Here is a 20004-nt window from a genome sequence, read left to right as displayed (position 1 = left end):
TTTTGTTTTCCCGTTTTCTTTTTTTTATGTTTAGTTATTGTCACCATTACTGACGTGTTTCCAGGAAGCGTCAGCGTTGTACAACGGCAACTCTACACTAAAGCACATGATATCAAAGATCCGGCGCGACACCTCCTCCTTCGAGCGGTACCAGCACAACCGCGATCTGGTGGCGCTTGTCAACATGTTCAGCGAGCAAGACCGCGACCTTCCTCTCGGCTGGGATACCAAGCTCGACCGCAACGGAAAGGTAACGCTATTACACACTTTATTCCATTATTGTATGACCATGTGATAAGCTGGATATAAAACGTCCCAGAAAGGACATTTCCTGGCAAAAAATATCCGTCCCTACATTATAAAGTGTACTTCGGGTGTTCAATTATAAATGTTACCTTTAATGTCTTAACTACGTTATTACGCAGTTGGGTATCCGTGAAGTATTGTGTAAAAAGGCGTGTTATGTGTAACGTGTAGCGTTTCTTCGTGGACCACGTGCTGCGGCGGACGACGTTCATGGACCCGCGGCTGCCGCGCGCCGCCCGGCCCGCCGCGCGCCTCGCCGCGCCCTACTCCCCGCTGCCGCAGCGCCGCCGCCTGCACGACCAGGCACGACACAAACAGACTCACACCACTCCTATATCAAATATGCTTTTATATAAATTTACATAGATGGCGCTAGTAAACTAAAACTCATAGGACAAGTAGCGCCATCTATTAGTAAAGTGATAACTTTTACAATTAGTACCATTTATATCGATTTTCAACATCTAACGTTTTTCTACAAATCGAATTAGCATAGTATATTTAAAAGCATTTTTGTTCAATGAGTGGTTTAAAGAAACAATTACTTTTTCATTTGTATGTTGCCTGTATCATATTTAACTATTTTGTATTTGTTGTTTTAGTTATTTGTGCTTGGTTGTAAATAATTTTTCTATCTTAATTATTATCAAAACATTTGTGACAATGAACTTGAAACTTTTTGATATAGATACGGCAGTAAAGTTTTATAGTGTCCATATCAAGTAACGCCATCTGTCGGCTTACCTTGGTAAATTTATTTCTTAAATTAATTCTTGTTTTCTCCTTATAAGCATTGATTAATTTACGTAAATAATTTGCGTGTATTTTTTATTTGATATAAAGGGAAATTTGTTTTTATTTTATTTTTTTTGCTATCAAGTTTGTAAATAAGAATTAGTGATGTAAGTTTTTATAAAATGTTTTTAGTATTTAGCATGTTTTTGTATGTTTTATGTCGCTAGCTGATTTTATTTTGTTAGCATGGTTTTATGTTTTTTGTTTGTGTTTGTTTTCGCATGACTGCTAGTAACAGATGGAACAAAATTTTGTTAAAGTCTTTTGTCATTATCTTGGTTTTTGTTGTTTTTTATTTTTTTTCTTATATGGTTCTTTCTTTAGCTTTTTATTCGTTATATTAAAAACGTTTTTTAACATTCTTCTTATTTTATCATCAGGCTCCAACGCCACCTCCGCGGCCTCCTGTCAGCTCATCAGATGCGTATGCGCATAATTCACACCAAGAAATACCAGTCGCGTACAATGATAAGGTAACATTAATTAATTCAAACTGTACTAAATATTTGAATCAACCCTTAATTCGAATGAGTGTTTTGTAGAAAAAAAAATATGTAACCAACATCAAAAACTTTAATGTGACGAAGAACTAATTAAAAAAATTCCTCTGAGATCAGTAACCTATATCACGTATTTTTCTCTAAACTACTGAACTAAGAAGAGTTTTTTTTATTAGTTATACGTCACACTAGACATAATCGAATTAAGGGTTAACTAGATTATAAAATACATACATTTGTAAAAAAACTACACACTATATCAAATAAACTGAAGAAAAATTTAAATTCTGCTACATTTATCAGTATAAGGGCCTGTCCCACCAATTTGTAAAATGTCTAACAATCCAACGTGTAAAATGTGTGATGGAAATATCGGATTTTGTTACCTTATCTGACAGTGACGTCAAGCTATTTGAGCATCTATCACCAGTGGTGGGACAATACCTAAATGTTACGGTTTCAACCAACAATTAACCAAATATTTTAGTTTTCATAGTATAACGAATGATTATTAATATTCTATTTAGGTGGTGGCATTCCTCCGTCAGCCGAATATAATGTCAATAGTGCGGGAGCGCTGCGCCTGCAGCAGCGCTCTCAGGGACAAGATCAACGCCGTGAGGGTCGAAGGTGCTCACGCGCTTGCACGACACCAGAACGATGTACAACTCACATGCTTACTCAGGTTAGTTAAGCTTAATCTATATTTTATTTTATTTTATTTATTTATTTATTTATTTTAATACATAATAATATGAAAGTGTCCGTAAACTCAATTGCGGGTTTGTCTAGACACTTTGGGTACTACGCTATAAAAAGTAACAGAAGGTAAGGTAACATTTTTAATTTTTTACAATATCTAAGTGAGTTCGCTCATACCGTCATATACAGGGTGCACATACGGGTTGTAATATTTTTATAATTAAAAGTTGAGATAGTGATTTTTTTAATACGGTTTTTAAGTTTTTATTGTTATACTTCTATACTATTATAATAAAGCGTAAACACACACTTCTTTGTTGCCTAAGATGTCAGCAATCACTGAACATTTTTGAATAGTTCTTTTTTTAATAAAAAGCCCTACACTTACGTCACGCTTTAGGCTATATATTTTCACGCCATTAAACTTAGGGGGTAAATATTTTTGGTAAAAACCCTAATGTGGGAAAGAGACCATAAGTTGCTGCCAACATCAAGGAAGCAAAATTGCTATACTTTGTCATCATGTCATGTCATTTTGACATTTGCAATTGAATTTGACAAATGTAATCAATAAAACAATTTTCATAATTTCATGCGAATGAAGTCGCACGGGAACAGCTAGTAATATTATAAATGCAAAAGTTTAGATGGTTAGATGGTTATTAGTTTGTAGCCTAACTGCTGAACGGATCTCGATGAAATTTGGCATAGACCTAAAAGATACTCTGGAAGAACACATAGGCTACTTTTGTTTTTTTATTTCACGTGGACGGAGTCGCGTATAACAGCTAGTTTAGAATAAAGACAAAAAATACTGCTAGACCTTATTTTAAATATATATAAAAGGGAGAAGAATAAATTCGGTCCATACTCACTATGAAATTCTATATCATGAAATGATTAAAACGTTATTAATGATGATTTAGCTTATTTATTGTTCACGACAATTTGTATGCATAAAAACCCGCACCGTTACATGAAAATTATTAAATAACACAGCAATCACAGATTTAATGATGTAATGATACGATGGTAATTATACAGTGGACGATCTGCCATTTTGCGGATGTTCTCGGCCTATAGACGTCACTCTATTGTTATCTATCATAGAAAAATATTTTTCTGTTATACCTATTGACAACGAAATGTGAACTGTAAATCTGGCAATTTCACTGGTAATTTTATTTCCGCCCCGCGCGATAGATGTCGTTGATCTCAAAATTTAATAAACTCATTGATAATGAAATAAAAAATTAAGAAAATATGTAGCAAATACAATAGTACTCTATTATTAACCTGTAGTTTTAATTATGTTAGTTAAATTTATTTAAATTCTATATTTTTTATGAGAAATGTTACCGTCACGTAACAGTATCTCGATACTTATCTAGATCTGAATCTCTCTTGTTTATATTCAAACGCCGGCGTAAACTCTTGGAACAGTTATGCGCTACGCAACAACGTTGTTTGTTGACATGACGCGTAGATGTGGAATATAAAGCCCTATTCCGACACGTGCCTTATCTTAACATCTTAGAAATCTATGAATATCCAGGAATTAATAAAACTTATACGTAGTCAAGTCTGGAATGTTCTAGATTGTTTGACTAAAGTCAATTTGATTATTTAAAATTAATCATTTTATGTTTTTTTATTCATACTAATTCTTATTAGAGAAATTACAGCCAAATTAAATCAATCTCGATCAAGTTCTACTTTCTAAGGTTGGTTTAAATACCTTTTCACTAATCAGATTATACTTATATACTATTATTGACAATCTTGGGATTCGATTATAGGGTTCGGCTGTAAATTAGTACTATACTAAAGGTCTACCAGTGGTAGTGCTCGCTTTAACATCTTACCACGAATAGGCCGGCACGCCCGGTGTAATACCACGACCACACAGAAGACAGGCGTGAAATGGAAGCAATTCCGTGTTTCGTGTGATAAGTGTGGTGGCGGAGGCCTAATTTAAGTCCCTTTCTCTTTACCACTCTTTTCTTATAAGGATAGGATGGGAAGGGGAAGTGGATTTGACGGAGGAGATACATAGGAAGGGGAGATATTCTCTTCATGTGCGTCTAGTCCTCTGTTGGATAAGGGTAGGCAACGCATCTGCAATTGCGGATGTCTATGTGCAGCGGTCGCTTCGCCATTTTGGCGGATTCAGGTGGCCGCTTGCTCGTTTGCCGCCTTATGTTATAAAAAAAAGAAAAGTTTGTGTATCGTAATAGATTCTAGGGAATTTGTATGAAATTTTGTAGATTATGATCGTAAAGTCAAGTGGACTGTTTTGATAGTATTATAACCGTTAGTAAAAGTAGAGGTTATCATGTTTACTGGCCGCTTCCGTCGATAGACAGTAATTAGGGTACTCGTTAACCCACTTTATATTGCTAATTGTGTTGCTTTGTTAAATTCTTTCTATGAAATCATATTGAAGTGTTTGTGGGTACTTTGTTAAGTAAAAAAATTAAATAAGACGTTACTTTTAACCAACAAAGGTAAAATATTATATTTTAAATGCTTATTGTTAGGTTTAAAAATTCTAAAAGTCAAACTGTAATATAAATATTACTAAAAGGTTAATGATCACTACTTCTGCAGTATATAAAAATGTTGTTTTAAATTTCTAAAATTATTACTTTTTTGATTAAAAAATGTTTGATTCAAACTTGTCAACAATGCTTATTTACTTCTAAGTTCTAATAAATCGCTTCCGCTTATTGCAACGGCCACAGGCAACTGGCAAAGTTACGTACAAAGGCAAAGAATGTCCAAAGATAAGATTTACTGCACTTGACACACCTTCACTAAATACCTTCTAATGATTACCGATAGTAGTCATAATACTGCCCTGCCCTACTGAACAGCATTTAATTTTCATTTTTTTAGTAATTCAATTAAAAAAATATCCGAAAGTGACCAAAAGATGGCGCTGTTTTGAATTTCCATAATTGACACCGATATATTTTTTAAATTATTTTGCCTACTGTAAACATATCCTTTGCGTTTGTTAATCATGTTGAAAGGTATATTTGTATATGTAGACAGTGAAAACGCGAAGCAAAACAATGAGTAACACTTAATGCATCGATAATTCAGCTATGCTTTACCATCATTCCCATATTATCCTTATCTTTGACAGGACTTTGTAAACAGTCCCTCTAATGTATTCACTTATATATAAAGATTTGTATTTACATAAACCGTAATCATTTGAACCTATGACTAAGTCATCCAAGCACGTATGTGGCTTCGTTAATTCGGTCTAATTTACTATTTACACCTAAAGTAGCATTACATTTTTACAAAAGATTACAAAAATCACCAACTTATGTTAAATCAGTATAAAAAACTACCCAATTACCCAACACAGTTAACTTTGCAAGATATTTATAAATTAACTAGTTGTTCCCGTGCGGCTTCATCCGCAACAAATTATAAAAACTTTATTTCATTGTTGACATTTGTCAAATTCTCAATTGCAAATGTCAAAATTACCGGTACCATAACCTTAATGTTGGCATCATGTAGTTTATGGTCCTTTTCCTACATGAAGGTTTTTTTCCGTTTTATTTATCCCCTAAGTTTAATAGCGTGAAAATAGATAGCGTGTCTTAAGTGTAGGGCTTTTTAAAGATGGAATTATTCAAAAATATGCTGTGTATGCTGACATCCTATACCACGGAGTAGCGTGTGTCTACGCTTTATTATATTAGTATAGAAGTATAGATAAAAAAATGTATATTCGATAACAATTTAATAGATTGAACAGAAGCCGTAAGGGGTCGCTTTTATCTAAATGACTCTTATCTTGTAGATTGTAGCGACACTGAACAAATTCCACGCACGCATAAACCAAAGTTAATGACCATTAGGAGATACATATTATAAAATTATCATAACTTATTTTAAATTTTTCTACAATTTTTCAACTATAACACTGCCTAATGGAGTGAAAATGATAATACTTTAGTATTTTATTATAATTATTATTATTTGCGAGGGTTTTTATATGATTTTAATGGCCTTAATTATGAATTGATTTGTAGGTTAGAATAATTTATAACGATTTTATTCTAACCTGCAAATTAGAAAAATGTATAATTAGAATAAAGTTCGATATAGAATAATTAAATTGAATGGTAATTATTTGAGTAATTTATAGTTTAATTAGGTTATAAAGGTGGGAACACAATATTGTAAAGTGTAACTTCGGTCAGTACTCACCTTAATTCTGCGTCAGTTTTTGCGTACCATAACAAGTTACCTTAAAGATAACCTCGAATATTTTGGTAATTTTACTAAATTCAATAATTATAACATTTATTAAGATTCAGATGGGTATCTTCTTAGATATGAGTATAATTTATTATCTAAACAAGTTTATCTGACGCTGCATATGTTTTCTTAGAATTATTTAGGTTTATTTCACAGAAACTTATGTAGGGCTTTTCATTAGAAGCTTACATTTAGGCGATTATCATTGAGCTATAGAATAAATAATACTTTAAAGAAGCAAGAAAAATATAAAACCAACTTATGTCAAAAATTACGTAGATTTTCATTGTCTAATGACATTTTTATTACAACTTCATTTTTTGTATTATTCCATCGCCGTCTAAATGGGAAGATGCAAGAAAATTTATTGTAGGCATATAAACTGCGCGTGCGTTGTATAATGCATATAATTTGTAATGGTAATGTCCACCATAAAGGGTCGTTAATTTTCCTAAGATAATGTCTTGTTAGTCACTCGCAAGTTATAACGTGTTTTGCGTATTTTATTTGGACGTATTATGCGATATTCATACATTCCTTGCTATCGTTTACGACTGGAGACTCCATTACCAAGAAAGTATATAGTATGGAAATCTTTTAAATGTAAAGGGTCTAATGGAATATTGTAATGCTTCTTGTAAGAAACTTGGCGTTCTTTTTTTAAATAATTTCGGAACGAATAAAACAAAATAAACTGTACGAAACGCAATATTTATAAATGGCCATTGTTAAACTATTTCTATGTTTTTTAACCAAAATAACTCATCTATTCGATGATTAATTTGTGTAACGCTACGGAACATTATCTTCGCTCAAATCGATTTAGTGTCTTATTGACTACTTATCGTACGTTTTAATTATTCATTCGTTTAAAAAAAACGGTCGAATAATAATATTATTTTTATCTCATATTCTTGTATTTTACGGACGAAATTATTAAACTCATTTTTATAGTTTGTTCGACAAATTCATTTAACAATATTTAAGTCGCAAAAGCTAGTTTATCCTACGAAATATATCTTTCGTTGTTAGCGTGCCAACTAACAGATCGTCGTTGTTTGACGTCGAGTTAGTTATATAGTCCACATTTCCACGGCCTGTTAATTTTCGATACGCACACCGCTCTTTGCCCATTTTCATACAAGACAGAGAATTGTGCGAATACAGTAATCATTAGGGAAATATTCTATGTCGACAAATTTTCCGTTATTTGTAAAAGGCAAGACGACTTCTTTTGTAGGATAACTGCATCTGACATTTTTCTACGTATAACTAGTATTTTCTCTTGTCACTTATGCCTATTAAAATCCTGTGAACAGCGATTCTACGATTACTATCGGCATATATGGAGGTGCGAATATTATTCGATTTTTAGATGTGCAAATAAACAATTGACTCGGCTGCAAAACAATCGACAATCGCACAACTATTGTGCGATAGTTTAGCCAAAAGTGTATGCCCGCTTTAAGGACTTTTTATGTAAATCATATTAAAATACTCGTAAATACAAATTAAACTATACTTCATCTGTTTAAGGTTCAAATTGCAGTAGCATTTGCTATGAGTCATGGTGATTCAGACGAGATAATTGGTTATGTGCTGACGATTGTTTCAATGACGCTAGTAAATAATATCTTTCGCGCAATACATCCCGCGTTGATCGTAAATAAACAAAGCTCCGCCGTGGTACGTAGTGAGTGCTACTCTTAACTGAATTTCAATAACTCTAAACATCACTCAATGCTTACATAACAAGTTTGGTTTATATCTGAAATTGTTTAAGAGAAATTCAATCTTATATCCGTGGAATATGATATTAAATCCAACGTTATGTGGTTTAGTATTTTCGTAGTAATTCCTGAAGTCCTGAGTCATAACTGACACAGATATACGCATTAAGAAAATTTTCCGTGAAAATATCTTCTGGATTCGTGTTTACCGAAATTTCGAATATATAGATATGCTTACCACATTACCCCTTACTTAGGGTAGGCTCCGAGCCCCTCGGTGTGGACGTATAGTGAGCTGGTGATGTAGACACATGATTAGGTTACATTTAATCCCACTTTAACAATACAACACAACCAGAAATAACAAAAGAAAAACTAACATGACATAGTAATTAAGTATAAAAAAAAATTAATGCTGACCAGATTGGGTCTACGCTCAGCTTTGAATGCTGGGTGCTACCCAGTGAGGCACCCAGCGCTGATCTTCCGAACCCTGGTATCATCCGCATTCCAGTAGCTAGCCAATAGTGTTTTGACACATAATTTACAGAGCCTAGAACCGAGGTAATAACTATATACTTTTTGTCCTCAAAAACACAATATTTCTCACGTTATTTTCCTACTTATTGATACTATAGGCATTTAGCTCTTATATATGGGGAACTTCAATGTATCCTTCAATTAAGTGCGTACAAGGCCTTACTAACTTAATGGAACTTCACAAGTAGGAGGGCTGGCAATTAGATGATGTTCTAATCGAGTACCATCAGCCCTTGTTTACATGCGCATGCGGGCATTTGCGTATCTACAATCTCTTTAATCCCATCATCGGTTTATTCAATGACGTAGATGATTCAAAACCTTATTTAATAGAAAAAAAAATTAAAAATCATTTAAAAGTTAAATTAACCAAACCCTTAACTAAATGACAATGAGAAAATGGGTTTGTCATTGTTTAAATACATTTGTAACTATTGCTATAGGTCGATTGAATCTTACTTGAATATGAGAACATGGACGAATGGATGTTTGTTAGAGTTTGTATCCTACAGCTGATTTTTTTATGAAATTTGGCATAGAGGTAGAGAATTATCTAGAGGACTTTATAGGTCTTTTTTGTTTTTTTTTTCTTCCACGCAGACGGAGTCACGAACGAAAGCTATTGTAATATAATTTTATGATTATAATGTTACGTAAAAATGCGACTTAAAAGCACATGATGGTAAGTTAACAAAAGATTTGTAACCGCACCTCACTTAGTTAATACCGTGCGAACTTTAGTAAATCTGTTTGCTAAATTTTCTTAAGATTATACGCGGTTTTTTTATTAATTTCCTGTCACATTGTAGGGATTTCGTAATCAGTGGCAGCGCAATATCCTTATAATATCCGGCGCAGCTGCGGCCAATAATGACTTAAAACATTACTGTGATGTTTATGGTTCTCTATACTACGTTTGTTTATGCCCGCCACGGGAATTAGGTTATGAACAAGCTTTAACATTTGTGATTCTCAATATTTACTGATATTTTATTTTCTCGTTATTAATAATTATATTTTCTCGTTATCAATAATTGTACAAATAATAAAATTATCTGCAATACTATTATGTTATTTGTTAAATGCTGCAAGCTCCCTTCGCGTTGGGCACTATTTTCTATTTCTGATTGAGCAACGCATCGACTATTTTCGACCGCACACAAGACAACGTCGTGGTATTTTACAAATATAAATGGCGTGTTTTATTGAATTTTCATATATAACTTTTATTGTTACAGGTAAGATCCCGTGAAACAACCATATGTCGTAAGTGATATTATCCGCCATTCAATTCATTGTAGGTTTTAAAATCGTTATGAGATTTACATATAAACACACAAATGTAACCGCGTATATTCTGGGAAAAAGCTCGCACCGGATGCGTCCATATTGAGAACGCATTCGTCTTAAAACTGTCTGCATATGACATATCCTTTTATTTTCGCTTGTTTCTGTCTACGCAACCGTAAAACGGAACTGAGGGTCTATCACGAATATTTCCGCGACAGTTGCGAGAACGTATTCGTAGTGCACCGATAACATGTATGAGATTATCATTGTTCTTTGAGCAGTGCACAAATTTTATCGATCTCGTTATGAATACCTTCTCACGAATGTTCATGATATACGGTGTATGAAAGAAGATAGGGACTATAATATATTTCTTTACTATTGCTTTGATTTATATTTTTAGGACAAAATAGTTAACACGATATTTATATGATCTTGTTTCAAACATAACAACAAAAAGCATCAAGTACGCATTTCCCACACTCGACCTATTTCGTTATTCGACGAAATTATCGCATTGAATACTCCAAGATGAGCAGACGCAGGTGTTATGAACATCTTGCACCAACTTGTGGTTTTATCAAAATTCACTTAAATGCAAAATGGTCCTTAATGTAAAGGGTTTAAGGTTTATATTCACTGTAATTTTTCTAAGTACAAAGCCATCTGCACGGAACGTTATTCGTTGCAAAGAAATAGTGCATTGATCGACGTCACTTGTTCGACCCTAACGGTCCTTTTGTAGAAAGGATACGTGTAATTATACGCATATAAACCGTAACCCTGTTGATGAAGTTACACCTTAAAATGCAGGTAGATTTCACATGTAGAAGATTCTACGAGCTCTTGATAAATTTTAAATTATTTGTCCTGCATACACTGCATACTACAGATTAAATGTGTCTTAAAAACATTCTTATTTTAGTTTACTTGTATGTAATTCACGTTATTTTTAGAATCTAACTCGGATTTAAACTCAACAGTAAAAGCTGGGAAATAATGGTCCTTTCTGTTACTTTTGTAATTGTAAAATTGTTCCAGAGTAAAAAGAGTACCGCGAAGTATTGTATAGTCGCGTGGCTTACACAATAGCAATAGAAGCACAAAAGCATCAATTTACAACTTAAACCCTTTCTCAAGATGTATCGTAAGACACAAAGTTTTAACCTTGAAAGATCAGTTAGCTTAAAATCCTTTGTTTTGGTGAAAGTAAAAGTCCCAAAAACTGCGAACAAAACTTTCGAAATAATAAAACAATTTTGTACCTAATTATTTTTAATAATAATATGAAAAATCCTTTATCACAAAAAGGACACAACGGTTAGGCAATATAGTAAAAACTTTTACAGTAGTTTTCGATACCGAAACTGCTATACAAAATAGCGCGGGAGTCATAATTTAATGACTTATGTAGGACCATGGGGAGGGGGGATAGCTACCATTTCTAGCTAGTTACTGTCATCCTGGCGACCCCCATTTTTGTATGTAATGATTACAAATCATCAGAAAAACCATGTTATTACGAAACTTTAATACATGTAACTTGACCAAAAATTGTTGAAACTGTGCTATTGTGCGTGGATCACATTCTGACATTGCCATACCTGAACTGTGACAGGAATGACAGTAAGTCGGCAACAGTACCTGCTCGTTACGCGTCGGGTTTGTATGAATGTAGTCAGCGATGTAAATCATCCCTTTGCAATTATTCTAACGAGGGGACCAACTTGTGTCTACATTTTTAAACTACCTCACTTCCTGATAGCGAACCATCAACGATTACTGGATTTTTCAACGTCTGTATGTGTCGTTAAAGCTGACATTCTAGGAGTATTTACGATGTTAAAATAACTATCATGAAGTGCAAGCATCTTTAAGTGCATGTACGATGTAAATTTGACTAAAGGTTTTCGAATACATGAAAACATGTCATCTCTTTTCTTTTAAAAGGAACAATTGAGATAGACAATAATGTTTAAGTGGCAATGTAAGGCTATATTAAATGATCAAATGCGAACGTTTAATGCGTTTTGAAAAGGTTTCTGTTACAAAAAGCAATTAAAAATGTGAATCAAGATTAAAAGTAATACAGTACTGTTATACCCTTTGTTTTACAAATTAAAACTTTGTGTATAATTAGTGAAACAAAATAAGTAATCAAATGACGTGTTTGTTGTCTCCTTTATTCCAAAAGCAATAAGGGGGAAGTTGATATATTTTGTACATGTTTCGGCAGTGAAAACAGTGCTCAGTCTGTAGCCCTAGCGACTGGTGCGTGACATGATTCATTCGCCGTGTAAAACTGTTATAATAAACAGAACCCAAGGCGACATGGCGTGTTTGCATTTGGTGCATTCGAATTTGGACTGCCACTCACACCGGTGCATCGACATTTTATAGTTTTGAACATTTTTTTGTTCTAATGCAACTGTCATTTGTTTTTTATAGTTAGTTTTGCAATATAAAAATAATGTATCTAAGTTAATCACTTAATGGGGTTGTAAAATAGATCCGTCCATTAAGCTCGGTACATACGATAAAACAAATGTTTCCGTATCCTGTATTATTCAACCTTCATTAGATACCGTTAATTAGTTTGTGCTCTTCAAAGGCAAACATTATTATCTTTATGAATTACAAATAAAAATCACAATACGCACGTGATCGACCTCGGACATCACTAGCACAAACGACCCTTTCCATATTCGAAGTTACAGAAGTTATCAATTATACTTGTCTTAGATTATCATATAATGAAGATGAGTAAATTAAGGGAGTGCTTGTATATTTTGCATATATCTTTTTTTCAAGGGTAATCTATCTCTTTAACATTCTAATTAAATTGTGCCTAAATTACAATTCGGTGTAACACGCGGACTTTCAATCCATTCGGTTATTAATATCAGTTATGACACATCGAGTACGGTTTGAATAATAAATAATATCAAATAAGAAACATATTTTTATATTATTTTATGCTCAGCTCTTTTTCAAAGATTGTCGCAAAGCGCCTATATCTACGTCACTGACCTCTGTAAATGGATAAACTGTAAAATATTGTAATTCTGCCTATGCTTGAAATATATGTATGATTCAAATTAATAATATAGATAGAGTTAATTGTCATTTAATATCCACACGCGCGGTTAAGTCTGAACTAGCGAATTTTAGAAATCACCTATCTATTTATACATATCAATGATCTAGTATGTTCAGTAAATATATTTCACGCTATCAAAGTCTGTAGAATTTGAACGTAGCCGAATAATATATCTTTTGTTTTCGTTAATCTTTTGTGTATTCATTTGTCTTCTCCCCTTACCCGAAACATATTGCGTTAAACGATACTTTGTTTTTATACATGTTCTTAAATAAAATACAATTAGGCCATAGCTATAGGGGTCCCGTATCTGCGCAGTATTCTCAAAGATTTAGGTCACGATACAGCGCACGTGTGTACACGCCTTTATACTATTTTGAGACGAATTTTGAATCACAATAAGCTATTTAAACCATCTGTTTCTCGGATACATCTAATGTACCAAATACGTAATGCCAACTACACACGAACTGTTATATCTGAACAAATCTAACGTGTGTGGACATAACTGAGAAATGTTCAGTTCTACACACGTTTGATTTTTCTGAACTGTTTAGATAAAACTGACCGTGTATTGCGGGCTTAAATTTTGATGCATGATTACTATGTAACTCAAGTATGGTTAATGTTTATTTTTCACTTTCTTATGTTGTATTGTGTTTTATAATTATATGGTTTCGGTATTTAGTTTAAGGTATTATGGGACTGACATGTTCTAAGGAACCAAAGTCCCTTTAAAAAATAGAGAGAAAAAAAAAACAAAAAAGACAAAAGATAGATTATGTCCTAGAAAACGTACTAAACGTTTTTTTAATGTATAGAAACCTTCATATTTATTACAATTGTGATTGTGACTATGAGAAAAATACTGCAGATGGTTCAAGTAGCATATAAATGAGCTGTTATTTCAGCTATTAGATGCCACAGAGTACGTGATGTACTAGACACGGACATATAAGGATGCAAATAAGGATGAAATTCGTAACCTTAATAGATGGCGCTGATAACAATAACTATCTGAACTGCTCTAATTTAAGGTCTTTCCTAGAATATATTCATCTGTCTCCTTGTATATTACTAACCAGCTGTTGCTCGCGACTTGGCCCTCATGAAAGTTAAAAAAACATAGCTTATACTCGTATTACTTACAAGAATTTTTAAAATCGGCCTATTTGAGTTATTTCAGTACATACAAAAATACAAATCTTTCATCTTTATAGTATCACTATAGGTGTTAAATATTTATAAGTCAGTCTGTGTTACGCGTAAGTTTAATTTCAAAACCTGCTTCAAACTGGGAAGGTCTATGTTAATTTTATATCTACGTAATATCGAAGATAGTCTTGTGTTATTTCTAATTAGTGTCATACTTCTTTAGTGTTCTTGGATGTTGGAAGTCTTCGTGTTTTTGCGATCTTGAACGATCATCCGCACGCGAGATGTAAAGCCTAATAATGGCCCATTGTTGGAAATATAAGAATAAATACTTAGATCAGAGATATTTAATCCCGATGATGTAATTGTGTCTTTAATAGCTTTATTATTTAATACCTTAATTATCTGACAATTGCAGGAAAATGCAGTTCACAGATATTATGAGATACAAAAATAAAATATTCTGAATGAGTGCTGAAAATTACTTTACCGATGTCAAGTGGATATTTACTCATCTCTTTTTCGAAATACAATATCAATATGTATGTACAGTCAGCTACATAAATATATCTACTAATACAAATCTTTAGAAACTTGTATACATTAGGTATCCGACCAAATGCTTTCGATTATAACTACATAATATTGACAAGTATATGTATATATTTACAATTCCGCCTAAACAATTTTATTGATCCTAAAGTTTCGTAAATGTTTACACATTTATGTACCTGAGTGTACTAAAATTATCAAACGTTTTATGTAAAGGGTAATATTTAGATAATGATGTGCATGCGTGTAGGTCACAGTGAGGCAGGTAAGGACTGTGAGTCATCGTGACGTCACTTGCCTGTCATTGTCACTGCACTAACTAATACGTGTATGCAATCATTTCCGATGACTGCATCCGTTTCACTCTATTATACGCTTTGTTGTGCTAATTATAGAGTAGATTTTAAAATGTCAGTGCTAGATTTTTTTAATGAAAACGTAGGTTTAAAATTTTCCCTACCATTATTATATCTATAAAAGGTTTATTTTCCATATTTGTTTAGATTTTATAGGAAAAATTAATGGAAAATGTTATTAGATTCAAATTAATATAATTAAGCCCGTACTAGCATAATATAGTTCACAATAATAAACGAAACTACCACTTCATGGGTTTGTACCAGCTATTGGCGATTAAAAACCATGCATTATCCTAAAATTTTTTTAAACCATTCTATTCTCAGTATTTTGGTTGCTTTGTTGAATGTTTTTCAAAAAAAGAATATACATAAACGGTTTTTTAAATGTAACCATTGAAGTTATTTGAGGACGAAGAGCGTTGACATCTGGTGAACAATGGCACCCGGGCCAGGCGGCACGCGATGCCCCGGGGTCCAATCTCGACACGTACGATGCGAGATAATATCGCATGCGACATGCGATTTCTCACACTTTTGAATATAAGATTTAATGATCCATCGATGATAATCATTTTGCGTTATAGAAAAAATGTCACAATTATTTTTAAGTTTATTTTATAGATATAATCTTACGAATATTTATTTTTATGACTTACTTTCATAAAAATATTTCAGGTTATTAACTGCTAGCTTTAATAAAATCTTTCATCACTTTCACGACCTTCAATGCATTTGAAATAAAACTTTAAGTATACTTCCATTTTAATGACAAGATACAAAAATACTAACATATTTTAATTTCGACACAGATCATGACGGGTCACTAATTACAAACAGCGAAATCTGTGACCGGAACAAACGAACAGTGATTTTAAATTCGAGCTTAAAGTTACGCCCACCCCCGTAGCCGCGTAGCTCTACGCACGCCAGTGTTGATTCTGACGCGACAGATGTCGGACGTATGCCGTCGAATTGTATAAACGCGGGGAATACGATTTAAACGTCGACTTTTAAAACGAAATTATTAATTTCAGATAATAGTGACAATAAAAGGAAAAATAATTGTATTATATTATTCTTTTGTTTCGTGATTTTGCTTGTGTTTGTTGAAAGTGATGAATTTCATAAGATTTTGGAGGAAGCTCCAAGATTAACTGTTATACAGAGTTCGAGGCCCGGCCGCCCCGCGGGGTGCGCCGGCGCCAGTTCATCAAGGGTTGGAAGAAGACCATGGGTGTTATATCAAAGACTTTTGGCGTCGTTTTCAGTCTGTAAGTAATAATAAAAACGCACGTTTTAGTTCAGAAGTTAAGAAAAATAGTTTACTTGTTTATAGTCTGTAAAAAATAACAACTATCGCAACTATATTCTATTATTTTTACAATATAAATGTAAAAAAAAAACATTTGATTCAGTCTCAAGCAATTCCAAGTAAGTGAACTCTTGACCTAGTTGTGGAACTTTAGAATATTGCTCTTCCCTCATTTATATACTTTAAAATATGAACTATAGTAGTTTTAAAATTATGTTTGTGTTCCAATAGAAGGTATATCTAAGGCTATTAAAACTCTTTATAACCGCTTAATAATGTTTTTTATCGCGGTGATATGTATGTGTATAAAATGTATTATGTCAATTTTATGAGATATCGAGACTACAAATAACACGAATAAGATATTAGTAGAAGTAGAGGTATAAAATAAAAATATTTAATGATCGTAATAAATAATAATAATCTTACCTAGTACATAGTGTTTAAATTTTCCCTCAAACATGGATACGTTGTAATACAATTTCTCTAATTAAAAGAATGCAGTTATAAATAAATACCAAATTAAAATTCTATCTTTCGGTTAATCGATCGTACTAGTTATATCAAACCATTGACCTAGTTCATCAACTTTACTATATGTTAGTAAGAGGTCAATTATTATTAGAATTAAGTTAATAATGTTCTTAAAATATTAACTTAACTTTAATAGTCGATCCCTGTTTTTTTTAAATCTAAATTTCTATTTGTTTTTTCTCTCTACTATTTAAACTAATTTAAGTTAGTTAAAATAACATTGCGTGATCAGGAAGGCGGAAAAGCTTTCAAATTTTTTACCATATAATATGAGGTTGTTTATAATGTAAGATACATAACCAAATAATAGGACATTAAAAACACTTGATTTAATAATCTTTATCTTCCTTTAGGCTATATATTTTCACGCCATTAAACTTAGGGGATAAATATTTTGGATGCAAACCCTTATGTGAGAAAGAGACCATAAGTTGCTGCCAATATCAAGGAAGCAAGATTGCCAAGGTTTGTAATGTCATGTCATTTTGACATTTACTATTGATAATTTGACAAATGTAAACAATAAAATAAAATTTTCATGATTTCATGCGGATGAAGCCGCACGGGAACAGCTAGTATTATTACATATTTTTAAATCAATTGAAACAAGTGAAACTTCAAAACGTGTTTGTGTAAAGAAAGAAAGATCAAAAAAGTAACTTTCACTTCATTTAAAACGTGAGAGTGTTGCACTAATTAAAGCATAAATTAAGATCCATTCCATTGTTCCGAATTTGAAAACAAGACGAAAATTTACGGTAAATGTGTTGTCATTTTTGCATAATCTTGAAAACACTAGGCGCGTGTGAGAGTCGGAAACAGATATAAAATAAACGGTGGTATTACAAGATTCAAAGTTAATAGCGACGGTTATGCACAAAATTGTGTATTGCGTAGCTTATCTAGACAATGTTGAGCTGCCGTAAAGTTTCGATAGCACTATACACAGATACAAAATGTGCCGTGATCGCGGACGATTAGGTTACGAGATCGGTCGAAAGCCCGCGCTTCTACCGACGTGCGAATAGGAACGCTTGCGTAATGGCGCCAAATGCGCGTACTTGTCAAACTGACATGCGAATACCACAGACAATACAAATTCACTTTTTCATATGCGTAAACAAAACATAATCTGTGATTTAATTTAATACGGGATTTCTTTTTATTATTAACTAGCTTTTCGTTTATTTGTTAAAATTGACAATCTGTAACTTTTCGATTTATTAAAGGAAGTGTTCTTAGTTTTAAATCTGAATTAAGTTCTAGTAATTGTGTTCCATTACATTACGTTAAGATACTATTAAGTGTTACACAAACGCTATCATTGAAACAGTATAGATAATATTGTTTAAATTACTTTAAACTCTGAGATAGCAGCTAACTGCGCTTTAAAGGCATATAAACACGATATCCTGTTTATTATATCTGATAATTCGATAGCAATGGGCATACAACGGTCTGCAACAAATCATGGCGGTAATGGTTTCTTGACGTGGCGAAATATCGCCTTTGCTCTATTATAGATAAACTAGTATCTATATTTAGGCTACTATATCTAGATTTTAGATTCAGGTGGACAATTATAATAGGAAATATTATTTTGTAGAACGTAATGAGCAATAGACAACGACTGATGAATAGAAACAAATTAAAAACATGTTATAGCTGTTGCTCGCGATCTGCCGCGTCAAATTAAAAAAATAATAAAAAAGGCGGAGCCTATACTACTCACTGATAACTTAGCTTGTTAACGGTAAAAGAATTTTTGTAAATCTGCCCAGTGGTTTTTGAGTTATTTCAAAACATACAAAAATACAAATCTTTCCACTTTATATTAGTATAGATATAGATTAGTATAGATAGAAGTCACACAAAACACTTCTGATGGGATACCAACATTACGAGACTTAAAGAAAGTCTATTTTAGTTTTCAAATGTCAAGGCGTCCGTTACACTTGAAGTAGAAATATTCTCGGCATCCGAATGGTGCACAAATTTCCAAGAAACCACTTTCGATTACACAATATAAACTACGGTTAGGGGATAAAACATTGGTTAACGTATAATATAAACTTTTTTTAATGCATCTGAATTTTTTCACCGTTAGAAAGGTAATGTATCTGTTAATGAAGTCGAAGCAACGGCTAGTCCACATATAAATTGCAATTTAACCCTAACTAAATTAACAAAATATATTTTCATTTATTAAATAATAAACCTTTGTTAAATACCCGTATTATATTTCATCGATGAAAAAAAATAAATCGAGTTGACATTGTGATACGTGATTCATAAATCGATATTAAAGTAGGTACTGGTGTTAAGTTTCCAAAATTAATTTACATAAACTGCATTCATTTTTTTTACCAATATTTTTAAGTACATTTAGGTACGAAAAAGTTAAAAATAACCCTGACCTGTACTGGGTGGTTCACTTAAAGTTAAGTGATCACTAAAGGTTAGTTAATGACTAAATCGACAGTGTCCTATAAATCAAAATGGTCTGGTTTAATTCAAACATGGTGTTGTAGCTCAGCGTGCGTGGACAATCACCGCGCCTGCGCCGGCTCGTTGTCGTTAGATACGGTCAATTTGTACGCACTCACATTTCCGTCTAATTTCTCTTTACAAGCTTACACAAAACTCCGGAGTTTAGTTATAACACTTTAAAACATGGTTTATTATCAAAGACTAGCTGTTGCCTCCGACTTCGTCCACATAATATTAAGATTAAAAGTAGTCGATAATATGCTTCTATATGTCAGCCTTCAGTGAAAGTCCGATCGAAATCGGCTCAGCCATTTGGAGATTACCTAGAATAAACGCGGCTTGCGGACAGACA

At 32.9% G+C, this 20004-nt stretch overlaps 1 protein-coding gene across 1 annotated transcript in view; it reads left to right on the top strand.

Annotated features, from left to right (window-relative positions):
- Positions 1-20004, top strand: part of LOC106109100 — a 77391-nt gene that overhangs the window by 38054 nt on the left and 19333 nt on the right. Inside the window, exons 4-7 of the mRNA XM_013290503.1 lie at positions 65-250; positions 478-609; positions 1482-1574; positions 2129-2286. Coding sequence (XP_013145957.1) covers positions 65-250; positions 478-609; positions 1482-1574; positions 2129-2286 — 569 coding nt within the window. The remainder of the gene's footprint in view (positions 1-64; positions 251-477; positions 610-1481; positions 1575-2128; positions 2287-20004) is intronic.

Source organism: Papilio polytes, unplaced genomic scaffold (assembly GCF_000836215.1).
Source record: "Papilio polytes unplaced genomic scaffold, Ppol_1.0 DF821289.1, whole genome shotgun sequence".
Taxonomy (NCBI): Eukaryota; Metazoa; Arthropoda; class Insecta; order Lepidoptera; family Papilionidae; genus Papilio; species Papilio polytes.
The sequence above is the reverse complement of the archived record's forward strand: the minus strand, read 5'-3'. Positions and strand labels throughout refer to the sequence as shown.